This window comes from Hemiscyllium ocellatum, chromosome 19, assembly GCF_020745735.1.
Source record: "Hemiscyllium ocellatum isolate sHemOce1 chromosome 19, sHemOce1.pat.X.cur, whole genome shotgun sequence".
NCBI classification, from domain to species: domain Eukaryota; kingdom Metazoa; phylum Chordata; class Chondrichthyes; order Orectolobiformes; family Hemiscylliidae; genus Hemiscyllium; species Hemiscyllium ocellatum.
The window spans coordinates 17791270-17814978 of NC_083419.1; the positions used below are offsets into that span (position 1 = coordinate 17791270).

The following is a 23709-nucleotide window of genomic DNA, read 5'->3' on the forward strand; positions in this document are numbered from 1 at the left end:
CTGATCAGCTGGCAACTCTCTGAGATGGGATGGCACCTCCAGTCTATTTGTGGCCAACTTCCTGTCATTGGCTGCAGGCAGCTTTTCTTTACCTGGGCAGCACTCCCCCAAAAGCCCCAGCCATTTCCAGCCAGTGGAGACCAGACTGTCCTTTACAAACTCCTATCAAACCTGTTCCAGTCCAAGGGAACCATCTTGTTTATGTGGCTGTGGCTTGTGGTCTCTGCTACCCCTTTAGTCAACTTCTACTCAATGTCACAAATGACTGACTATCTGGGCCATGCAGACTCCGTGCCCTTTCTTATTTCTTGTTTGTTTCTGCCAATGTTTTAGGATGTGACGGATTAAGATTCCAGTGAATAGAATAATACAGAGCAGGTCCATTGTGGCACTATCAGCTAATGGAGCTACCCGGTTAGTCTCAATCCACTGGCCTTCCCCCAAAGCCCTTTATATTTCCCTTCAAAGATTTGTCATGAAAATCACAGAAAATCACAGCACAGAAGGAGGCCATTCCACCCACCCTGTCAGGGCCTGCCTCAACTCACTTTCCAGCTGTAGCCTTATAAATTACATGTGCACATCTTGAAATGTATTTGAGAGTTTCTGCCTCTACTACCCGTTCAGACCATGTGAAATCAACAAGGAAAACAGCAGAACGTCCTGTCTCAGTCTCCTGTAATGTTATACACAGCAATCAAATCTTCTCTCATGTTTTGCTACCCTGAACAATTCAACTAGCTCAACCCAGCATCCTGAGCAGACACAGACTTCAGCCATGACCTATGCTTGAACGAGGATGTTGGTATAATAGCCACGTCCCAAGACCAGTCAGGTTGATGCTGGGGGAGTAGGGGGGGGAGGTTGCAGGTTCAAGTCTTGCCACAGCGGCTGACTGAACTGAAATTCAAAGCGTTTCACTGTGCCTTGGTACACGTGACAATAAATTCAATTCAAGTAACAAAGTCTGGATGATGATGACTCTGATGCATAAAAACCCACCTAATTCCCTAAGTGTCTTTTAGGGAAGGAAATTGGTCACTGTTACTTGACTTGGCCTACATGTGACTCCAGACCACATACCAATATGATTGATTGTTAATTGCCCTTTGAAATGGCTGAACAGGCATCTCAATGCAAGGGGTAATTAGGGATGGGAAGGAAATGCTGACATTGCTGACAACTCCCACAAGATAATAAATTTGCTTTAAAAGGATGCTACACATGTTTAAAGTTTCCACTCTTGTTCTGATTCTTATTAATTTATCAACAATTAACTTCTATAAATCTCCATTCCTGGCAACATTCTCATAAATCACCTCCGTACCCTCTGGCGCGATGAAAGAAGAATCTCAGGCATTGCGATTAATGTTGGAATGCAGCCCGATGTCACAAAACAAAACTGCACACAACAATCTTACTCACATAGTTTTGTTTTTAAAATTGGCTTCTCCAACCTGTAACTTATTTTTCTCAAATTATCTTTTGCAAGCTATTATTGTATCTGCTTGCACATGCTTCAGGCTGTTTATTCCAGATCAAAGAACACGCTATGCAGAATGACAATCTTCTCCACTCGCCTCTGGTTCTTTTACCAATTATCTGAAATCTGGAGGCCCTCAGGTTACCACCCTCTGTCACTGGAACTGCTTTACAAAATCAAAACCCTTCTTGATTTTGAACATCTCTAACAAATATCCCCTTCACTTTCATCGATCAGGAGAAAGTAAATCTGCTTCTACAGTTTTCCCGAAGTGCCTTTACAGAGGAACAGGAAGGGGCCATTCTGCACCTTCGGGATGATCCATGTACCAATCTTTGCCCAGTATTCCACAATATCTTTGGAAAACTGAACCCTTTCATTTTTAGTTTTAACATTAGCAATTGTTTGCCATCTTCAGATGAGAGTTCCACAGATTTATCACTCTTTTGAATTTAGATGTGTGTTATTTAATTTCACTGTAAGGTCTGGTTCCAATTTTTAGACTGTGCCCTGTCTCCTCAACAAGGGGCAATAATTTCTCTCTAGCTATCATGTCTGTTCCTCTTAATATCTTGGAAACTTCCTTCAAGATAATTCCTTAATCTTCTAAATTCTATGTAATACAATCCTGCTCTGTATAATCTCTGATAGCAATGTAGCCCGAGGTAAACTCAATAAAGTACAAACCTACATTATGCACCTTTTGCCCTCAAACTGTAATCTTTTAATTCTTGGTACCATTCTGGTAAATCTGTGCTTCACCTCCTTTCAAAGCCAACATACCAATCATAAGACGTAGTGCCCAGAACTTTACACAGGGTATAACTGACACATATAACTTCAACCCATTTCTAGTCTAGATATACAGGCATTCCATTAGCCTTCTTGGCTATTTTCTCTGAAATGTTTATGATGTTTCAATGACCTACATACCTGACACCTTTCTAGTAAATTTCTTTTGCACCCTCATAATCATTCCTGAAAAGGGAGGAATCAAATTCAGACACAATGCACCAGCTGAAACCTTACCAATGTTATGTACAAATTTGCCATAACTTTTTTGCACTGATGTTTCTATTAATAAACCTAATGATCCCACATGCTTTTTAAACTGTCTTCTCAACCTGCCCTGCCATCCTTGAGGAGTTAAGACTATATTCCACATCCCTTTATCCGTCTGTCTGAGAACCCCCATTTCATAGTGTGTGAACCCCCATGTCAAAGTGTGCCATTCATTTTATCTTGCTTCTTTTTGAAAAGATTGTCAAGAATGATGTAAATATAGCTCTTAGGATTAAAAGGTATAGCGAGAAAGTTGGATGGTCAGCCATGATGATTTTGAATGGTGGAACAGACTAATCTATAATCATTGAACTATATCCAAACAAATACCTAATTCTGACTCCTGGGGAACACAGGAGGTTTGTGCTCTGCTCTAGTATGATTGTCAAATATTCACTGCAGTTTCAAAAGATGCTGGAAATTCAAAAGCAAACAGAAACGCAGGAAATACTCATCTTGTCCTAATAAAAAGCCATCAGCCTGAAATATTAATTCTGTTTTCTCACTACACACAAGCTGGCAAAACTGCTGAGAATTCCCAGCGTTTCCTACTTTTCTTCTGTATATCACTGTTATCAGCATTTTATCTTTTAGCCAATTTCATAGCATCCCAGAGTCACACAGAATGGAAACGGACCCTTCGGTCCAACCAGTCCACGCTGACCATAATCCCAAACTAAATTAGTCCCACCTGCCTGCACTTGGCCCATATCCCTCCAAACAATTTAAATTTACGTATTTAGTTAAATGACTTTTAAATGTTATAACTATACCTGCATCCACCAGTTCTTCTGGAAGCTCAGTCCACATATGACTCACACTGTGTAAAAAAAAATTAGTCCCACCTGTCTTTTCAAAACCTTTCTCCTCTCACCTTAAAAATGTGCCCTCTCGAATCAAAATCCCCACCATAGAAGAAAAACACCTGCTATTCACTTTGTCTGTACCTGTCATGATTTTAAAAACCTTTATAAGGTCATCCCTCAACCTCCTACATTCCATTGAAAAGGTCCCAGCCCATCTAGCCTCTCCTTATCTGCAGTTACACCAGCACCACTCCCCCCCCACCTGTTCCTCCATTACATTGATGACTGTATCAGTGCTGCCTCGTGCTCCCACAAGGAGGTTGAACAGTTCATCAACTTTACCAACACCTTCCACCCTGACCTCAAATTCTCAGTAGCTTCCCTCCCCGTCCTGACCTCTCCATCAACATCTCTGGCAACCAACTAACCACAGACATATACTACAAGCCCACTGACTCCCACAGCTACCTAGACTACACATCCTTCCACCCAACCTCCTGTAAAAACGCCATTCCTTATTCCCAATTCCTCCACCTCCACTGTGTCTGTTCCCAGGATGACCAATTCCACCTCAGTAAGTCCCAGGTGGTCTCCTTCTTCCTCGATCACAATATGGCTTCCCACGTGGTTGATGATGCTTCCTGCACATCTCCTCCACTTCACACACCACCGCCCTTGAACCCCCCCCCCAACGCAAACGGATGTTGCCTGACCTGCTGTGCTTTTCCAGCACCACACTCTTGACTCTGATCTCCAGCACCTGCAGTCCTCACTTTCTCCTTATAACTCAAACCTTCCATTCCCAGCAACATCCTGGTAAATCTCTTCTGAATCCTGGATAAAAGCAAATTACTGCAGATGCTGGAATCTGAAACCAAAAGAGAAAATGCAGCTTTGACAAAGGATCAGTTAGACTCGATCTTTTCTCTCCTTACAGATGCTGCCAGACCTGCTGAGATTTTCCAGCATTTTCTTTTTTTGTCTCTTCTGAACCCTCTCCAGCTTAACAGAATCCTTCCAACAATAGGGCAACCAGAACTGGACACAGAACTCTACAACAGGCCTCACCAATGTCCTGTAGAACCTCACCATAATGTACCAACCCCTATACTCAAAGGTCTGAGTAATGGAGGCAAGCATGCTAAACACCCTCTTAACCATCGTGTCTCTACCACTCTGCCATTTTCCTACTGATTATGCGGGCTTTAATTTTGCTCATACATCAATTGTTTAATATTTTATCCAAAGTCGTCCAACACATCAATTCCAATATCTTCATCAAGTCTCTGATTTTACCAAGAGTTGAATTCAGTCAAATTAGTCAAACATGTTTTCAACTTTCTGACTTCCAATTAGTGGCCCATATTTTCCAACTTACCACTAGTATTTTCTCAGATTATTGTCTCTAAATCTTCCTCAATCACCAGTATTAGGCTGATTGGCATATAGCTCTCAGTTTTATTTCCCCCTTTTCTTTAAATAAGGCTATAAAATTTGCAATGGTCTAGCTCTTTGCATCATTCCCATACCCAAAAAGATGGGAACAATATACTGACCGTCTCCACTTTCTGCCTTTTTTCCCTGACATTCCACCCAGATCAGGTAAATTTGCCTGTGAACGCTGGCATTAAGTAACTTCCTGTCAACCACAGTTGCACCTGAAAAACATCCAGTAGCTGAAAGTATCCAGGACAGATAAAGTGTCTCAAATATTTGAGCAATAGGTTAAGTGAGCTGCCCTGCATTGGCTACATGGGTTGCGTTTTCTGCTAACCGGATGCTGCTGTTAATCCAAGAAAAAAAGATTTTCTGCCTACCACACGATTGCTATGGATTTCAGAAGGAGTGAAATGCTAGGTGCATAGGCTGTACATCCCAACGATTGGCTGGTTGAGTGAAACATCATGTTCCTTGAGTAGTTTGTTACAGACAGAGTACTAAACATACTCAACCAGCCCACACTTGAAAATGTCAAGACAACACGTCTACAATAAGTGTAATTCTGTGATTGGGAAGCACTTGCTGAACAATCCTGAGTGCTTTGCATGTGACATGTACAGTGACCCATTTGCTCAAAATAAAAAATGAACATGTTGCTTCATTTGTGAATTACCCAGGAGCTTAGGGAGCCAATAGTTTCCCATAGTTGTTGCCATCCGCCATAGTTAACTTGCTTAACCCGTGAGCAGTCTTTCGCTTTTGGTATAAATTGTTGTGATTATTTGAAATTTGACATTGTTGCATTTGTCTTGGAGAGTGCAGGATGAAAAGCTTCAGTAACATGTCTTTTTCTCTCTCTCTTCAGCAATATTCAGGTTTTCCTTTTTCTATTCTTTTTCAATCCAATATCGTTACTGCCTCCTTTTCTTTACTGTGATATTGACTGTGGCATTTTCGATACTGCGGGCAGATGCAAAATACTCATTTGATACCTTAAGCATTCTCTGCCTCCATCTGTCTGCCTTCTATATGAATCATTTCTTCAGCACCATATGTCTTTGAATAACAAACCCTATTAATTATCTCACACCCAAATCTGGTGCTTTTACGTCTCAAGTCTTCCTGCTGAAAGGGAGCGAAAGCAATATTCTTCCTCAGTACCATTCCAGGCCCCTGGTCTCTCCACCTTTACAACATCCGAGCAGCACCTTAGAAGATGGCTGTTAGTTTACGCCATCGAAATTGCTGGAGAAGCTCAGCAGGTCTGGCAGCATCTGTGAAGAAAAATCAGAGTTAACATTCCGGGTCACCAGACCTGCTGAGCTTTTCCAGCAATTTCTGCTTTTTGGTCCTGATTTACAACATCCACAGTTCCTTCAGTTTTCTCCTTTTTGTTTTGATGGCTGTGGATGTCACTGGCGAGGTCAGTGGTTATTGCCCATCCTTAACTGGCCTGGAACTGAGCAACTCAGAGGGCAGTTAACAGTTCACTGTATTGCTGTGGGTTTGGAGTCATCTGTAAGCCAGACCAGGTAAGGACCACAGATTTCCTTCCCTATAGGAAATTGATGAACCAGACTGCTTGATAGATAATATTTGCCACACCAATGTTACTCAGACTAATGTTCAATGCCAGATTTATTTATTGAATCTGAAATAAAACCTGCAGCAGCTGTCATGGTGGGATTTGAACTCTTGCCCCCAGAGACATTAGCCTCTCTCCATGCCACCACCTCTCTTACCTACCAATGATTATTGTCTGACTTTCAGGAGTTCCAATGCTCTTTTTATTTACACTTGAATGCACCGAACACTGGTAATAGCTCTCAGGTAGTCTTCCGCACTTTAAGTCTCAATGTCAATGTCAGAGTTACAGCTTCATGTACATCATCATCATTAACTTCTTCATTCTGTGAAATGTCTGTGAGAACATGTCCAGCCACCTTACTCAGCAATTATCAGCACACTTACCCAGAAGAAGAAATTATAAACAAACAGCAGGTACTTTAAGCAGATGGTTAGACAGTCCTCTGAATCCTCTTTGCATTTTTCTGTCATCATCTTTCACTGAAACACAGACAAAGAAACATCACAAATCAACACATTATTCAAACAGAACCAACAAGAAATGTTCCCATTTTGATGAAATGGATGTCCCCTAATATTGTTTTTTTGTCCCAGTTATCAACAGGTTTATTAAAATCGTTATCAGTTTTGTAATTTTTGGATTAGTTAACTATTCAACTTCAATTTCCCTTTCCTCCTGCATGCAATGGAGCTCCATGGTAATTGTTTAAGACAAGAGATCTTCAGTCCTATCTAAATATTCCCTTTACCTCTTCTAAGCCCTGTTGTACTTCTAATTAACATGAATCCATGGTTAAGGTTAATCGATGCATCCCACCACTTCTGTGTTCCTGTACTCTGTTCTACATACTCCGTACTTATAGTAAAAAAGGATCTGCCTATATTTTTCTCTTTGCTTTTATTACCTTTCATTTGAAGTGCGATTCCTTATGTTTAAATTTTGAATGGGATAGAAATTTGTACTTGGGTCCAGCCTGCCCATATCATTCCAAATTTAAAACCTTTCTAACCATATCTCCACTTACTTTCCTCGTTTCAACTGAGAAAAAAATACAAGATTAATCATCTTTTCTCACACATCATTCCAAACAAATATAGAGTTAACTGTTTAACACTTCTCAGCATCCCAATAAGTGAACATTCAGTCCCATTAACCCAGTAATGGAACATTCTGTCCCCAATAACTGAACATGCCGTCCTGTATAGGCAAAGATGGGTACTGCAGATGCTGGAAATCAGAGTCTACATTAGAGTGGTGCTGGAAAAGTACAGCCGGTCAGGCAGCATCCGAGGAGCAGGAAAATTGACATTTCGGGCAAAAGCCCTTCATCAGGAATGAAGATTAGATTAGATTAGATTAGATTAGATTACTTACAGTGTGGAGACAGGCCCTTCTGCCCAACAAGTCCACACCGACCCGCCGAAGCGCAACCCACCCATACCCCTACATTTACCCCTTACCTAACACTACGGACAATTTAGCATGGCCAATTCACCTGACCCGCACCTCTTTGGACTGTGGGAGGAAACCAGAGCACCCGGAGGAAACCCACGCAGACACGGGGAGAACGTGCACACTCCACACAGTCAGTCGCCTGAGTCGGGAATTGAACCTGGGTCTCAGGCGCTGTGAGGCAGCAGTGCTAACCACTGTGCCACCGTGCCGCCCACTCAGAGTTAAAGAACAATTAAGAATAAAGAACAAAGGCTTGGCTTTTGCCAGAAACGTCGATTTTCCTGCTCCTCAGATGCTGCCTGACCGGTTGCGCTTTTCCAGCACCGCTTTAATGTAGAAACTGTCCTGTATTCCCAATAACTGAATGTCTGCCTGCATCCATAACTGAGAATGTTTTTCTCTAACTTTGTTTAATAATATTTTGATGAAATGCCTTGGGTTGTTTCATGGTGTTAAATGAGCTATACAAATTGTTAGCACATTCCTGTAAATGAAAACCCTCTCTATCAATGAAACACTCTTTCTGAAATAGGGTATCCAAATCTGCAGGCAGTGATGGTCTTCACAGAACCAATTCTAATTTAAAGTGTCCTCTCTAGATTGACATGTTACAATACTTACAATGAATGCAATCTGTTATTTGTTTAAAAACTGAGTCAACACCATTAAATGGATAATATGGTCATTATCACACTGTCGTGTTGTGGGAGCCACCTGTGTGCAAATTGACTGCCATACTCCCCCTTGTTAAAAATAACTCATTCACTGTGAAGTGCCTTGGGAAGTCTTATGGTCATAAAAACTGCAGTGTAAAGGCAATCTTAATTTGGTCAGATAATGTGCACCTTATAACACAGGACGGCCTGTATGGAATTAATACTCATTCCTTATAATATATAATAGACACTACATTAAAATTCTTACCCGTAGATTGATAAATTGTAGCCAGATTTATAGATATTTTGATTTCAAACTAAAGAATAAAACCAAATGAACCTTACAACACAAAGGCCATTCAGCCTATTCTGTCTTTACTGGTCAAGAAGGCAGCTATTCCAGTTCATCCGGTTATAATAGTGTTGAGGTGCCTGGGTACCAATCACTAGTGGCTTATAGTTGAGGAAGGTTTATTACATCTCATAACTGAAATCAAATTAGATCAGATTCCCTACAGTGTGGAAACAGGCCCTTAGGCCCAAATAGTCCACACTGACCCTCCGAAGAGTAACCCACCCATACCCATTTCCCTCTGACTAATGCACCTAACACTATGGGCAATTTAGCACGTCAATTCTCCTGACCTGCACAGCTTTGGACTGAGGGAGGAAACCCATGCAACACGGGGAGAATTGCAAACTCCGCACAGATGGGAATCAAACCCAATTCCCTGGCGCTGTGAGGAAACACTGCTGACCACTGAACCACTGTGCTGCCCAATTACACGAACTCTTCAATATATTAATTATTTCTAACAAATGGTAGGGAAGACACACGTATTTTCATCAGTGGAACATGCCAATGTTCAACAAATCCCAGGCTCTGTTCAGAGGTTGCGTTCGATATCAGACTGAGTGGAGTTTCAGCGTAGCCCATACATGAACTCTTCCATGACTATTAACTTCTCCAAAATATCCCACCTCCACCTTTTGATCCATTGTTTTGATGCATATTCAGGTATTTTTAAAAATAGGATGATGGTTTCTGTATCTCTCACCCTTACAGGCAGGTGAAACTATGTCTCATCAACTCCTTTTCAACCTTCTACCAATTACTTTAAAACTATATATACTTGTTGTTAACATCACCAATAAGGGAAAAGCCTCTCATAATTTTATACACCTCAATTAAATCTCACCCTAGCCTCCTCTGTTCCAAGGAAATCCTAAGCAATCTTTCCTCATTGTAGTCCCAGCAACATCCTCTAGGGGATGCTGGCATAGTTCTCCAGTACTCTAGAGGTCTAGACGAATGTTCAGGGGACACGGATTTAAATCTCATCACAGCAGTTGATGTGATTTGAATTTATTTGGTAATATTTATAAAATAAAGATAACCTCAGTGATGGTAACCATAACAACTACCCTCCAATGTTCTTAAAAACCCAAATGACTTACTACTGAATGAAATCTGCTCTGCTGGCCTATGTGACTCCAGGCCTACAGCAATGTGGTTGACTCGGGACCCTTCTGAAGTGGTGCTGGAAGCTACTCAGTTGACGGAAATAGGCACCAAAGTCTATCCTTGCCAATGACACCCACATCCCCATTGAGAATAACTGGTCTGTAAGCTCTCCAGTGCAACTGGGTACTTTCTGTCATGTGAAGGTAGGTACTGCAGATGCTGGAGATTATAGAGTCAAGATTAGAGTGGTGCTAGAAAAACACAGCAAGCCAGGCAGCATCCGAGGAGCAGGAAAATCGAAAAGCCTGATGAAGCTTTTCCTCACCACTCAAATCTTGATTTTCTGTCATGTCCAGAATTAACTCCATCACATTGTCAACAGTTCACACATAACCTCCCTGCACAAACATTCAAGAAACATACCTCCCCATCCCTTCTCTATCACTTCTTGATACCTACCCATCCTGTTACCTTCAGAGATACATTCAAAATTAAATTGTGGCAAATTTCACCTGCGATATATCAAGCTGAAAGTTTAAACTGGGCAGATTCCTACTGAAGCAATTTGCCTGGGTATCTCCCTCCTGTAATGCCAGGAAGAGGAGCATGTTAATATTATTAGGTGAGGACATTACTGGGTTTGGCCATTAAAGAGCTGAATTCTGCAGGGCAATATGTAAATTTCCCACAAACTAGTTGGTGTACTGATATGCCACCCCAGTTCCGTCTCTGGGTTAATCTGAGAGAGGCTGATCAGTGGTAAATATCCAGTTAGGACAGTCGCAGATGGTGGGGAAGGCTATCGTTGAGGATAAAACCCAATGGCGGACCGGGGGAATGGTGCCTTTATAATTTAGCCCCCTAGAATTGAAAGCTAATCTCAACCTCTGGCAACTATCTTCTATAAACCCATCTGGTTCACTAATGTCCTTCAGGGAAGAAAATCTGGCCAACATGTGACTCCAGATCCACAACAATAATGCTGATTCTTAACTACCCTCTGAAATAGCTGGGAAAGATCTGCAGTCAAGGGCAATTAAGGATGTGCACCAAATGGAGAGGAAATTCAAAACTTAAATAAAATACATACTCTTTCAGACAGACTAGCACCTTCTAAATAAAGGGTTAAATACACTAAAATCAAAGCCAGCATTTGAAGTGTTTGATTCAGTGTATTTTGGCAGTAAAATTCTCCATTTATTTACAAGCATTGTTTTAGAAAAAGCTCTCATCAACAATAATCCAAATACAGAAAATTGGAATATTGCTGGATGCATCATTTGAGCTTTGCATTTGATAGTGTGTGTGAAATATAATTACTGCATGTGTGTCACAGCCGCCCACTGAGACACTCTGAATCCAAACTCATAGCAATATGTGAAGACCTTTCATATTCATAATTATTGACTACAAACGGGACCATATATAGTAAAGGACGTATTTATAAAAATTGTCATGGAATCGTAGAATCGTAAAGCACAGAGGCTACTGCTGTCCATTATGCCTGTGCTGGTATTTTGAAAGAGGGTGACCAATTACTCCCACTCCTCCTCCCCAAGTGGGTCAGTTAGCTCAGTTGACCGAATAGCCACTGTGCTAATGCAGAATGATGCCAGCAGTGTGGGTTCAATTCCTACAGCAGCTGAGGTTACTGTGAAGGACTCTCCTTCTCAATCTCTTTTTCTCACCTGAGGTATGGTGTGGTTAAACTCATCACCAGGTTGATCTCTCTAATGAGATAGAGTATGGTGATGTTTATTTTACCACTTTGTTCATAATCCCACAATTTAGCTCTCTACAAATCCACGCACAAATGCCATCCAAAGTTTCCTATGGAATCTGTTCCCAAAACGCTTTTATGTTGGGTGTTCCATACCTTAACAACTATTCATGTGAAGAAATTCCTTCTCATCTCACAATTGCTTATTTTGCCATTTAATTAAGTCTCTGACCTTAGTTTACTGACCCATTTGCTAAAGAAAACAGTTTCTCAATCATTAAAGCACCCCTCATAATTTAAAGTGTATCTGTACTGTTATTATCTCTGACAGACAGATTTTTGGGCTCTCAGGAAATCCTGGGATATGCAGACTGGATGGGAAAATGGAGTTGCAACCATCAAAGGCACTGAAGTTTCAAGGGCAATTTGGCTTACCCTAGGTCCTATCTCTTACATTTATGTATTTGACCTCCACTTAGTCTTCTCCATTTTAAAGAGAACAATTCTGCTTTTTTCTTTTACTCACCCACAAGTTCGGGATGTTGCTGGGTGGTACAACATATATCACCTATTCCAAATGGCCCTTAGGAAGCTGGTGGTGAGCTTGAATCACTGTTGTCTATGTGGTGTAGGGATACCTTGCAGCATCTCGAAGGAGGAAATTTGACCCAGCAAAAGTGAAGGAACGGTGATATATATTTCCAAGCCTAGATGGTGAGTGTCTTAGGAACTAAAGTCACACATTCCTGGTACTATTTTCCTCACCACCCTCTCCAAGGCCTGAGCATGCTCCTATTGTGTAGTTTTTGAACTGGACATCACTCCAGCTGAGGCCTGACCAGGGGTTTGTAAATGGATCAGTGTAGCTTTCCTCTTTATGCATTCGCATTCCTCTTTACAATCAACCCAGCCTATGAAGACAGAGACGATAGGCCGGGGTTGTTTTCCTTATAGAAGAGACAGCTGAAGGAGAGGTCTGATTGAGGTGTACAAAATTCTGAGGGACATGGATAGAGTAGATGGGAAGAACATTTCCCCTTGGCAGAGGGGTCATTTACCAGAGGGCCACATTTTTAAGGTAGGGAGCATGTGGCTTAAAGAGGATTTGAGGGAAAAAGTTTTCACCCAGAGGGCACTGACAGTCTGGAACTCACTGTCTAAAAGCGTGATCGAGGCAGATATCATCAAGACATTTCATAGTTATTTAGATAAGCACTTGCAATGCTATAGTATACAATGCTATGGGCCAACTATTGGAAACTTGGATCAGAAGTAGTAGATTCATGATGACTGGCATGGATAAGATGGGCTGAAGGGCTTCTTTCCATGCTGTAAAACTTTAAGACTTGATTATTATTATCATAGAATCACACCTTACAGACAATGTTACGCTGTCGCTAACTCTGTTTGCAGTATAGCTGTCCCAAATTTAGCACATACACCCAGATGTGAGTCAGGAAGACTTTACAGGGTCAACGGGGCTGGGTTCACCATTTCCAGTCAATGCTGGGTCATGTGTATAATTTCATTCCTCTTCTCACATTTCTTCATGGTTTGATACAACTGAGTGGTTTGCCAGGCCTTTTTGGAGGGAAGTTAAGAGTCAACTACATTTGAAGCATGATGTCACCCTGGCCTTGTGGGTGACTCATTCACTCAGCCTCAGAATGTCATTGTTTCAAGGAGCCATTCCACTGCTACCTTGAATGTGAGAGGCACTACCTTTCAGGTGATACACTGGATCATGAGTGCCCGTTCATTCAGGTGGATGTAAATTCAGAGATTCCTCACAACCAATGCAACTTTCCTAGTGCTTGTTCCTCTATAAAACATTGCTATTGCAGAATGTCTGCCCTCAAAGAACACGGGAAAAAAATCCCCAGGCACCTCCCTTTGTACGTTTGGTGAAGATCCTATTTTATATCCTAAGCAATTTTTCAACAAGCAAAAATATCTCCCCTAATTGTCTATCAAAATCCTTCAAAATTTGAATCCTTCTATTGGATGTCCAATTGACTCTCTCTCTCTTCTAATGAGAACATTTCCCATTTCTTGAGTCTCTCCCTAGTGCTGAAGTATTTTAATCTCTTATCTCACAATTGGTGTATGCCACATACCCTCCACCTGACACTCTTCCTAAAGTAGGAGAAAGTGAGGACTTCAGATGCTGAAGATCAGAGTCAAAAAGTGTGGCACTGGAAAAGCACAGCAGGTCAGGCAGCATCCAAGGAGCAGGAGAGTCGGTGTTTTGGGCATAAGCCCTTCATCAGGAATACAGCAAGTGCAGCGAATACAGCTACAATACTTCCATAAACCTGTCCTGACATGATTGTGGACTGCAAATAGGAATCGTCGAGTGTCAGCCTCAGCTTGAAAGTGGCTGATAATTCCTTTTCAAATTTAAATTTCCAATGTAAAGGGAGATCCCAAAGTTGCTTTCTCAGAATATATTTCTAAAACAAAAACTGCTTTATTCAAACCAAAAAGAACATTGACGAAAAGGGATCAGTTTGAAATTCCTGATGGAGAAATATTGGTTTGAATTTCCAAGAGATGGCTTAGATTAATGAATCTCCCACAGCAGTTAATTAGTTCTAAGAAGCACTATTATTTAAAAATTGCTTATAAAGGCTCATGGAAATGTGGAACTTGCTGTTTCCCTTCACAAGACTTTGGATGCTGTGGCCAATTAGAGCTTCATTATGTAGGCTTGTGTTGGGGATGGTTATCATTTTGCAGCTGGGATATGTCGGCATAATGATAATATTTATCCAAGATTCATCGCCATAAAAATTCACTGCATCATAAATAAAACAATCAGTTGCTGAATTATCTGTCCTGCGATCTCACGCATCTCAAGACAACCGCCGGTAATAAAATGAAAATGTTAAACAGGCAAACCACACTCTCTGTGGGGTACAGCCAGGTGTAAGTGGGAGCTGGAACTATGACAGCAAACTAGCAAGAAATATAAACACTGCAATGTAATAGAGTTCATTACTATATAAAAAGGAAAAGAGTAGCAAAAAAAAGGTGTTAATCCCCCAGAAGCTGAAATAGGAGAAATTATACTGGGGAATAAGATTCAATAGAGAAATTAAACAAGTATTTTATATCTGTCTTCACAGCACAAGACATAGAAACCATGCCAGAAACAGTGGGAAGCCAACGGTCTAATGGCAGAGACAATGGGAGGAATTTAACTAACCTCAGTAGTGGAAATATACTGGAGCAGGAAGTGGTTTGTGTGTGGAATGAACTTCCAGAGGAAGTGGTGGATGCAGGTACAGTTCCAACATTTAAAAGACATTTGGATAAAACATGAATAAGAAATGTTTGGAGGGATATGAGCCAAGCACAGGCAGATGGGACTAGTTTAGTTTAGGATTATGGTTGGCATGGACTGTCTGGACCGTGTTATATGACTGGATGACTCATGTTGCGGCTGTACAGGACATTGGCTAGGCCACTGTTGGAATATTGGGTGCAATTCTGGACTCCTTCCTGTTGGAAAGATGTTGTGAAACTTGAAAGGGTTCAGAAAAGATTTACAAGGATGTTGCCAGGATTGAAGTATTTGAGCTATAGGGAGACGCTGAACAGGTTGGGGCTGTTTTCCCTGGAGCGTCGGAGGCTGAGGGGTGACCTTATAGAGGTTTACAAAATTATGAGGGGCATGGATAGGATAAATAGAAAAAGTCTTTTCCCTGGGGTGGGAGAGTCCAGAACTAGAGGGCATAGGTTTAGGGTGAGAGGGGAAAGATATAAAAGAGACCTAAGGGGCAACTTTTTCACACAGAGGGTGGTATGTGTATGGAATGAGCTGCCAGAGGATGTGGTGGAGTCTACTACAATTGCAACATTTAAGAAGCATCTGAATGGGTATATGAATGGGAAGGGTTTAGAGGGATATGGGCCGGGTGCTGGCAGGTGAGACTAGATTGAGTTAGGGTATCTGGTTGGCATGAACAGGTTGGTCCGAGGGTATGTTTCCATGCTGTACATCTCTATGACTCTATGATTCTAAATCCCATAGTCCTGATGACTCACTAGTATTCCAAAAGAATTATCAACAGAGATTATGGATCCACTGAAGTCCTCAATTGTGGCGGTATTGAATGGCAGAACAGGCTCAATGTTCTCTGTTCCTTTGCTATCAGTTGTAATCTTCCAAAATTCTCTGGCAGTCCCACAGAATTGGAAGGTAGTGAAAGGGGGAGAATTGAAACAAGAAATACGTAGCTTGACATCAGTTGTGAAGAATACACTGGAATCCCTAATTATCACTTTCATTTTCCTGTATTATCCCCACAGCTTTTGAACTACTCACTAATTACAAAAGAAAATTCAGCCTTGATTACACTTAATGAACCAGCTAAGCAGTAACAAATTCCATGGATTGACTCCACTCTGAGGAAAAATAAATCCTCCTTTCTCTGTGTTAAATGGCAGCCCCTTTCTCAGAGATGCCCTCTCATCCTAGAGTTTCCCAAAAGGGGAAATAATCTCTATGCATCTACCCTATCAACCCCGCCTAAGAATCTTGTATGTTTCAATAAGGTCACCTCAAATTCTTCCAACGTTCAATGGGTATAAGTACAATCTACTCAACTTCTCAGAAGAAAATCCCTCCCTACCCAGGATCAATGAACTGAATCTTGCCTTCATTGCTTCCAATGCCACTACCTTTTTTTTAGATCTGGGCTCCAAAACTGTTCACAGTACTCTAACTTGTGCGTTGCATTATTTTAACAAAAATTTCCTTATTTTACATTATTTGTGCTAATATTCAATTCCTTATGAAATCAAAGTGAACATTCCATTCGCCTTCCTATTAATTGCTGAATTTAGATGCTTGTTCTTTGAGACTTATGCATGAGGACTCCAAAATCCCTGTGGCTTTGGCTTTCTGCAGTCTTTCACTATTTGAATAAAATTCAGCTTCTCTATTCTTCCTCCCAAAACACATAACTTCATGTTTTCCACATTATATTCCACCTTGCAAGTTTTTGCCCAGTCACTTTACCAATATTTACAGTAAATAACTGTGGCACAAGCACTGATCCCTGTGGCACACCACTAGTCACAGATTCCATCCTGAAAATCTTCTCCTTATCCCAACTCTCTGTCTTCTATAATTAGCCAATCCTTTCTCCCCAATACGTATTAAGTATTCTACTTAAGTATTCTACCATGTGGTGCCTTATCAAATGCCTTCCGGAAATCTGAACATATTGCATCCACTGCTTCTCTTTATCTATCTTGTTTGCTATCTCCTCAAAGATTTCTAATAAATTTGTCAGGCATGATTTTCCCTTCATGAAGCCATGCTGACAGTGCTGGATTATAACATGTATTTCTAAATGCTCTGCTATCACATCCTTTATAACAGACTGACATTTCCCAAAAACAGATGTTCAGCTCTTTCCCTCTTCAAATAATTGGCAGTTTTCCAGACTTCTGAGACTTTTCCAGAATGTAAGAATTCTTGGAAGATTATTACCGGTGCATTCACTATTTTTGTAGCTACTTTTAAAAATATCATTGATGCATTCCATCAGGTCCGGGGGATTTGTTGGCCTTTTGTCCCATTATTTCCTTTGTACATTTTCTTCAGTGATAATTATTATATTTATTTCCTATTCCCCTTTTGCTCCTTAATTATTTATCATTTTTGGAATGCTATTAGTGTCTTCAGCCATGAAGATTGATGCAAAGTATTTGTTTGAATCCTCCCAGTATTATTTCTGCAGTCTCATTCTCTAAGAGGCCAAAGGTACACGGGATGTGAGCAGGAGCCACAGCAAGACATTAGAAGGCAAATAGCATGTTGGCCTTCACTATAAGAGACTTGGTGCAGAAGAATAAGGAAGTCTTGTTACAGTTCAACAGAGCTTTGGAGAGACCTTACCTCGAGCTGCAGTTTTGGTCTCTATTTTCAGGGAATATCTGTTTTGGAGACGGCACAGAGTAAGTTAATGAGATTGACTTCTCAGAGATAACAAGGATGAAAAGTTAACTAGAACTGGTCAAGACAGTCCAGGATCTGCAAGAATGAGAGGTGATCTCGTCTAAACCTGGCTGCTTCCCCCAGTTATAGAATCCAAAACTGAGAGTCACAGTGTTAGGATAAGGGATCAATCACTTATGATTGAGAAGAGAGGAAATTCCTTCATTCAGACATTAATGAATCATTGAGATTTTCTACCCCAGAGAAGTGTGGATGCTCAGTCACTGAGCGTATTCAAGGCTGAGGATGACAGATTTCTGATCTCTCAGAGAGTCAAGGAATTGGGTGGGAAAGTGGAGCTGATGTAGAAGATCGGCCATGATTATGCTGAATGGTGCAGTAGACATAAGCAGCTGCATAATCTGCTTCTGTTTCCATTTCTCATATTGTTATGGGTGTCACTCAAGTAATGTGGTCTGGAGAAGTCATACCAGAATTGAATTTTTATGACTGTTTCTGTCTCCACAGATGCTGCCAAACCTACTGTGTTCCTCCAGCATTCTCTGTATTTGATTTTGAGCAATGTGACTTTCTGTCTTTAACTTTCTTTCTTTACAGAGAGGGGTGCTGGCTTATTGGTAACATCACCAGGCAATGTTCTGGGGATATGGATGTGAATTCCACCATGGTAGATGGTGCAATTTGTGTTTAAAAAGAAAAAGCTAGCTTAATAGTAACCATTTAACTATTGTTGTTAAAATAAAACCCTTGTGTTTCACTAATCAGCTATTCTTAACCAGTCTGGTTTACACGCAACTCCAGACTCACAGCAACGTGATTGACTGTTAACAATCTGGGATGGGCAATAAAAGAAAGGGTCCACCCGAAACCCTTTACCTGCAGCTCCCCTTCCACCCACTCCCAGTCCTGAAGAAACATTGACTTCTCCACCCCCTGATGCTGCCCTGGCTTGCTGTGTTCTTCCAGCCTCCTGCATGAGGTTGACTAATGTGGTGTCACTGTTTAAGAAAGGTGGTAAGGACAAGCCAGGGAACTATAGACCAGTGAGCCTGACATCAGTGGTGGGCAAGTTGTTGGAGGGAATCCTGAGGGACAGGATGTAAATGTATTTGGAAAGGCAAGGACTGATTAGGGATAGTCAATATGGCTTTATGCATGGGAATTCATGTCTCACAAACTTGATTGAGTTTTTTAAAGAAGTAACAAAGAGATTGATGAGGGCAGGTGTGATCTATATGGACTTCAGTAAGGCGTTCGACAAGGTTCCCCATGGGAGACTGATTAGCAAGGTTAGATCTCATGGAATACAGGGAGAACTTGCCATTTGGATACAGAACTGGCTCAAAGGTAGAACACAAAGGGTAGTGGTAGAGGCTTGTTTTTCAGACTGGAGGCCTGTGACCAGTGGAGTGCCACATGGATTGGTGCTGGGCCCATTATTTTTGATCATTTACGTAAATGATTGGGATGTGAGCATAAGAGGTATAGGTAGTAAGTTTGCAGATGACACCAAAATTAGAGGTGTAGTGGACAGTGAAGAAGGTTACCTCAGATTATAATGGGATCTTGATCAGATGGGCCAATTGGCTGAGAATTGGCAGAAGGAGTTTAATTTAAATAAATGTGAGGTGTTCCATTTTGGAGAAACAAATCTTAGCAGGACTTATACACTTAATGGTAAGGTCCTACAGAGTGTTGCTGAATAAAGAGACCTTGGAGTGCAGGTTCATTGTTCCTTGAAAGTGGAGTTGCAGGTAGATAGGATAGTGAAGAAGACATTTGGTATGCTTTCCTTTATTGGTCAGAGTATGGAGTACTGGAGTTGGGAGGTCATGTTGCAGCTGTACAGGACATTGGTTGGGCCACTGTTGGAATATTGTGTGCAATTCTGGTCTCCTTCCTATCGGAAAGGTGTTGTGAAATTTGAGAGGGTTCAGAAAAGAATTACAAGGATGTTGCCAGGGTTAGAGCATTTGAGTTATAGGGAGAGGCTGAACAGGCTGGGGCTCTTTTCCCTGGACCATCGGAGGCTAAGGGGTGACCTTATAAAGGTTTACAAAGTCATGAGGGGCATTGATAGGATAAATAGACAAAGTATTTTCCCTGGGGTGGGGGAGTCCAGAACTAGAGAGCATAGGTTTAGGGTGAGAGGGGAAAGATATAAAAGAGACCTAAGGGGCAATTTTTTCACTCAGAGGGTGGTACGTGTATGGAATGAGCTGCCAGAGGAACTGGTGGAGGCTGGTACAATTGCAACATTTAAAAGGCATTTGGATGGGTGTATGAATAGGAAAGGTTTAGAGGGATATGGGCCAGGTGCTGGCAGGTGGGACTAAATTGGGTTGGGATATCTGGTCGGCTTGGACGGGTTGGGCTGAAGGGTCTGTTTCCATGCTGTACATCTCTATGACTCTATGACTATATCTTCCCTGGATTCCAGCATCTGCAGGTTTTTTTGTCTCTAAATAAATGTTGGTCTAGCTAGCAAACCAGGCACACCCAACGAATAAATTTGTGGTAGCATCCCTGAGTTCAGGTTCTACTTGCTCCAGAAGTGTGTAATAACATCTCTGGACAGGTTGTTCAGAAATATATTTTTAAATATTGTGAACTTGCCTCCAGTAGCACTCAGTGTTTCAAAACCAAACCATATGAACTGGTCTCTTTTCCCAACCTTTCTCAATCAGTCACAGACAGTAGTCTGTGTGGCAAAAAAAACCCCAAAGAACTGGATATGGAGGAAATTAGAAACAAAATCAGAAATTGCTGGAAAAAGACAGCAGGCCAGGCAGCATCTGTGGAGAGAAAGCAGAGTTAACGTTATGGATCCAGTGACCTTTCCACAGAACAGTCGGTAAAGCAAACTTACTCTAATAGATTAATCCCTGAATCCAACATTTAAAAAGTTCACTGATAGAATCGAAAAAAAACCAATCAGGATATTTAATTTCTAAATTTTCCTAGCTGTTTACTAACAGTTTAACTTGCACAAGTGGAATAATCAAAGGCCGAGCTTAGTTTTAGATGTGAGTTGGTGTAATGTTGGATGAACAAGCTGATAATTTAGCAACAGTGGAGGAGTCGGGAGAAGTGGTGGTGAGGTAGAGCAGGATACGTGTAAATGCTAATGCTGTGTGCTTTCAGATAGTGTCATGTAGGGGAAGCATGCAGATAGGAAGCAGGAGGTGGCTACGGACGATTCGTGGGAAACATCAAAGCAACAACGTGAGAGCAGGAAGAGAACTTGTTTCTCTGGCTACAATTCCATGAATGAAAAGGGGAGAGCAACGCAGTCATTTGGACAACAGAAGAGAGATGTCAAAGCAGTTGGTGGGATCATGTGTTGAAGCAGCAGACAACTCGAGATGGTCAAAGAGGGCAAGTTTACTTTACGTTATCTCAGTTACACAGGACCTCACTGGTAACATAAGGCCCTTTGAGTGCTGTGGCATGGTTGGAATTCATTCACAAAATTGTTATGGTACAGAAGATGGCCATTTGGCCCATCACATCTACATCTGTTCTATTACATCGAGTCAATTCCCTGCCAATTCCCCACATCCCACTCCACTTCTATCCAAATAATCACCCCTTCCGGAGAAACCAGCAGCATGGGCTGGGCCATAGAGTCTTAGAGCATGGAAACAGACCTTTCAGCCCAACTCGTCCATGCCATCCAGATTTCCTAAACTAAACCAGTCCCACTTGCCTGCATTTGACCCGTATCCCTCTAAATCTTTCCTATGCAGGTAGCCATCCCAATGCCTTTTAAATTCTATAATTGTACCGGCCTCTGCCACTTGTTCTGGCAACTCATTCCATACATACACCACCCTCTCTGCCAAAACGTTGCCCCCTTAGAACCCTTTTAAATCTTCCCCCTCTCATCTTAAACCTATGCCCTCTAGTTCTGGGCTCCCCCACCCTTGGAGAAGATGGTGGTGAGCTGCCTTCTTGAACCACTGCCTTCCTGGTGGGAATTGGAGGGAGGCGGGGAAAGATTGGACCAGGAGGCGATGAAAACCCCTTGGGGATGTTGGGAGGCTGAGGGAAAGGGGCGAGAGTTGACAAAGAGTGGATGAGTCTGCTGAATTTGGAGGTGGGGCAGAGGGCTGAGTGAAAGGGGACAGGGGAACAGTCCCTAAGGGGTAGGGATTCTGTCTAATCATGTCAATTCACAGGAGGAGGGGGAGAGAGAGAGAGACAAGGACACCCAGCTGAGAGCCCTCTCCCCCTCCCCGGAGCTGGATAAGAGGCCTCGGGTATATCCCAGAGCCTCGATCCGCAAGCACGCAGTGCAGGGGCCGCAGTGTACAGAGGCCGGGTGCGACTGCGGAGAGAATCCCTGCTGTCAGTCACAATCCTCGGGGTCACAATCCTCACTTTCAGGCAGCCCCTGGCCGGATCCTCTGCTCACTGTGTGTGTGTCTGTGAGAGAGTGTGTGTGGAGTGGGGTGTCCCTTATGTTGACTGCCCCTGATGCACTTAGATCCACATTGATGCGGGATCTGGGAATAATCCCAATAAAACACCCAGAGCTCATAGTCAGGGATCTAGCTCAAACTGCGGGTTCCACAAAGTTGGAGATTTGGGCCAGGGGTTTCAGATTTATTTCAGCAAGTTCTTTCCAAATAAACTCAAAAACCCAAACTTTTTTTTTGAGAAAAAAGAAATCGGAAAGGAGATTTGTAATAATTGTTTGGCGATCCCCTCATTCCCATCCGCCTACTCTAACAGCAATTCTTATGAGGAACTCACAATATCTTTGATTGAACTCACCAATCTCTGGAGGGTAATGATTCTCCTGCTCCCGAAATCTGATGCCCATGCTCAAATAAAAAAGGTTGACAAATGATTACCGGTCTGTTCATCTCGTTCCCAACGCTCGCCCTGCGATCAAAGAACTCACCAGCACGATTACAACAACAGCTTCATTTAAATAGCACCTTCGGGTCATAATGCGATCCCCGGGCACTTTGCAGAAATATTAATGAATACAGTTTGACGCGGAAGATTATAGTAAGTCAAAGGACGCAAAGTTTCGTCAAACATTTCCAGGAGTCACTTGAAGGAGTGACAGTGAGGGACGGGGTTTTAATTTTTAAAATTGAGTAATTGCTTAATCCGAAGGCAACGTCGCTCATGAGCACGGGGTGGGGTTGAAAGCGAGTAGAGTCACAGACATCTAGAGCACAGAAAATGATCCTCCAGCCCATCACCTCCTTTCTAGATAAAAAAACACATATTCCATTTTCAAGCACACAGTGCACAGCTTTGCATGCATTGGCATCACAAGTACATATCAAAATACTTCTTAAATGTTATGAGATTTTTGCCTCTGCCACTCCTACAGGTAGTGAGCTTGAGATTCTCACCACCCTCTGGATGGATTGGCACAAGTTAGCACATTTTTCTTGACATCAAATTTTACAGGACACGAGAGGCCAGGCTGGAGTGCATCAGAAAACTAATGCCTGGCACTATCAAAAACACAAATGCGGGTTTCAGCAGCAGAGAAAAACTGCTGTTAAAACAACACCTTGGTCAGCAGCAGATATCATGCATTCAGATGGCACAGACGTTCCTTCATTTGAGAAAGTGGCATCCTCACTTAACCATGGAGAACCCACAAATGACAAACCAGAACTTCCAAAGATTGGTTGACAAAGTTCCAATGGAAAGCTTGTAATTTGAATCTATTTTCATGGAGGAGGGGAGCAACGTTATCCAGGGAATAGACAGGGACTGAAAAATGTCATTCAGCCTCTCAGGCCTGTTTTCTCATTCAGTTTGATTAGGGTTGATTGATTTTTCACTTGTAGCCACCTGTCCTTGTTGCATATCACCTAAACGTTTTTAAGTTTTTTCACTGACCCACAGCCTTTGCTGCTTTTTAAGAGGGAGAGTTCCAGATTTCCCCTTCACTTTGTATTAAGTCGTGCTTACAAACAGCAATTGAGCTCTAACTTTAATGCTCCCATGGTCTCAACTGAGGGCAGGCACTGGCCTAGTGATATTGTGCTGGGCTATTAATCCAAAGACACACTTAGCATTATTCGGTTC

The 23709-nt window shown here is 42.0% G+C and overlaps 1 protein-coding gene across 3 annotated transcripts in view; it reads right to left on the bottom strand.

Moving 5' to 3' along the window:
• Positions 1 to 22523, bottom strand: part of tspan11 (tetraspanin 11) — a 78581-nt gene extending 56058 nt beyond the window's left edge. For all 3 annotated transcript variants that reach the window (XR_009645688.1, XR_009645687.1, XM_060839262.1), the window contains exons 1-2: positions 22426 to 22523; positions 6763 to 6858 (exon numbers count right to left, since the gene is read on the bottom strand). Coding sequence is in view for 1 of the 3 variants with exons in the window: in XM_060839262.1 (XP_060695245.1) it covers positions 6763 to 6852 (90 nt within the window). In the remaining 2 variants the exon portion in view is untranslated. The remainder of the gene's footprint in view (positions 1 to 6762; positions 6859 to 22425) is intronic.
• Positions 22524 to 23709: the final 1186 nt, after the last annotated feature.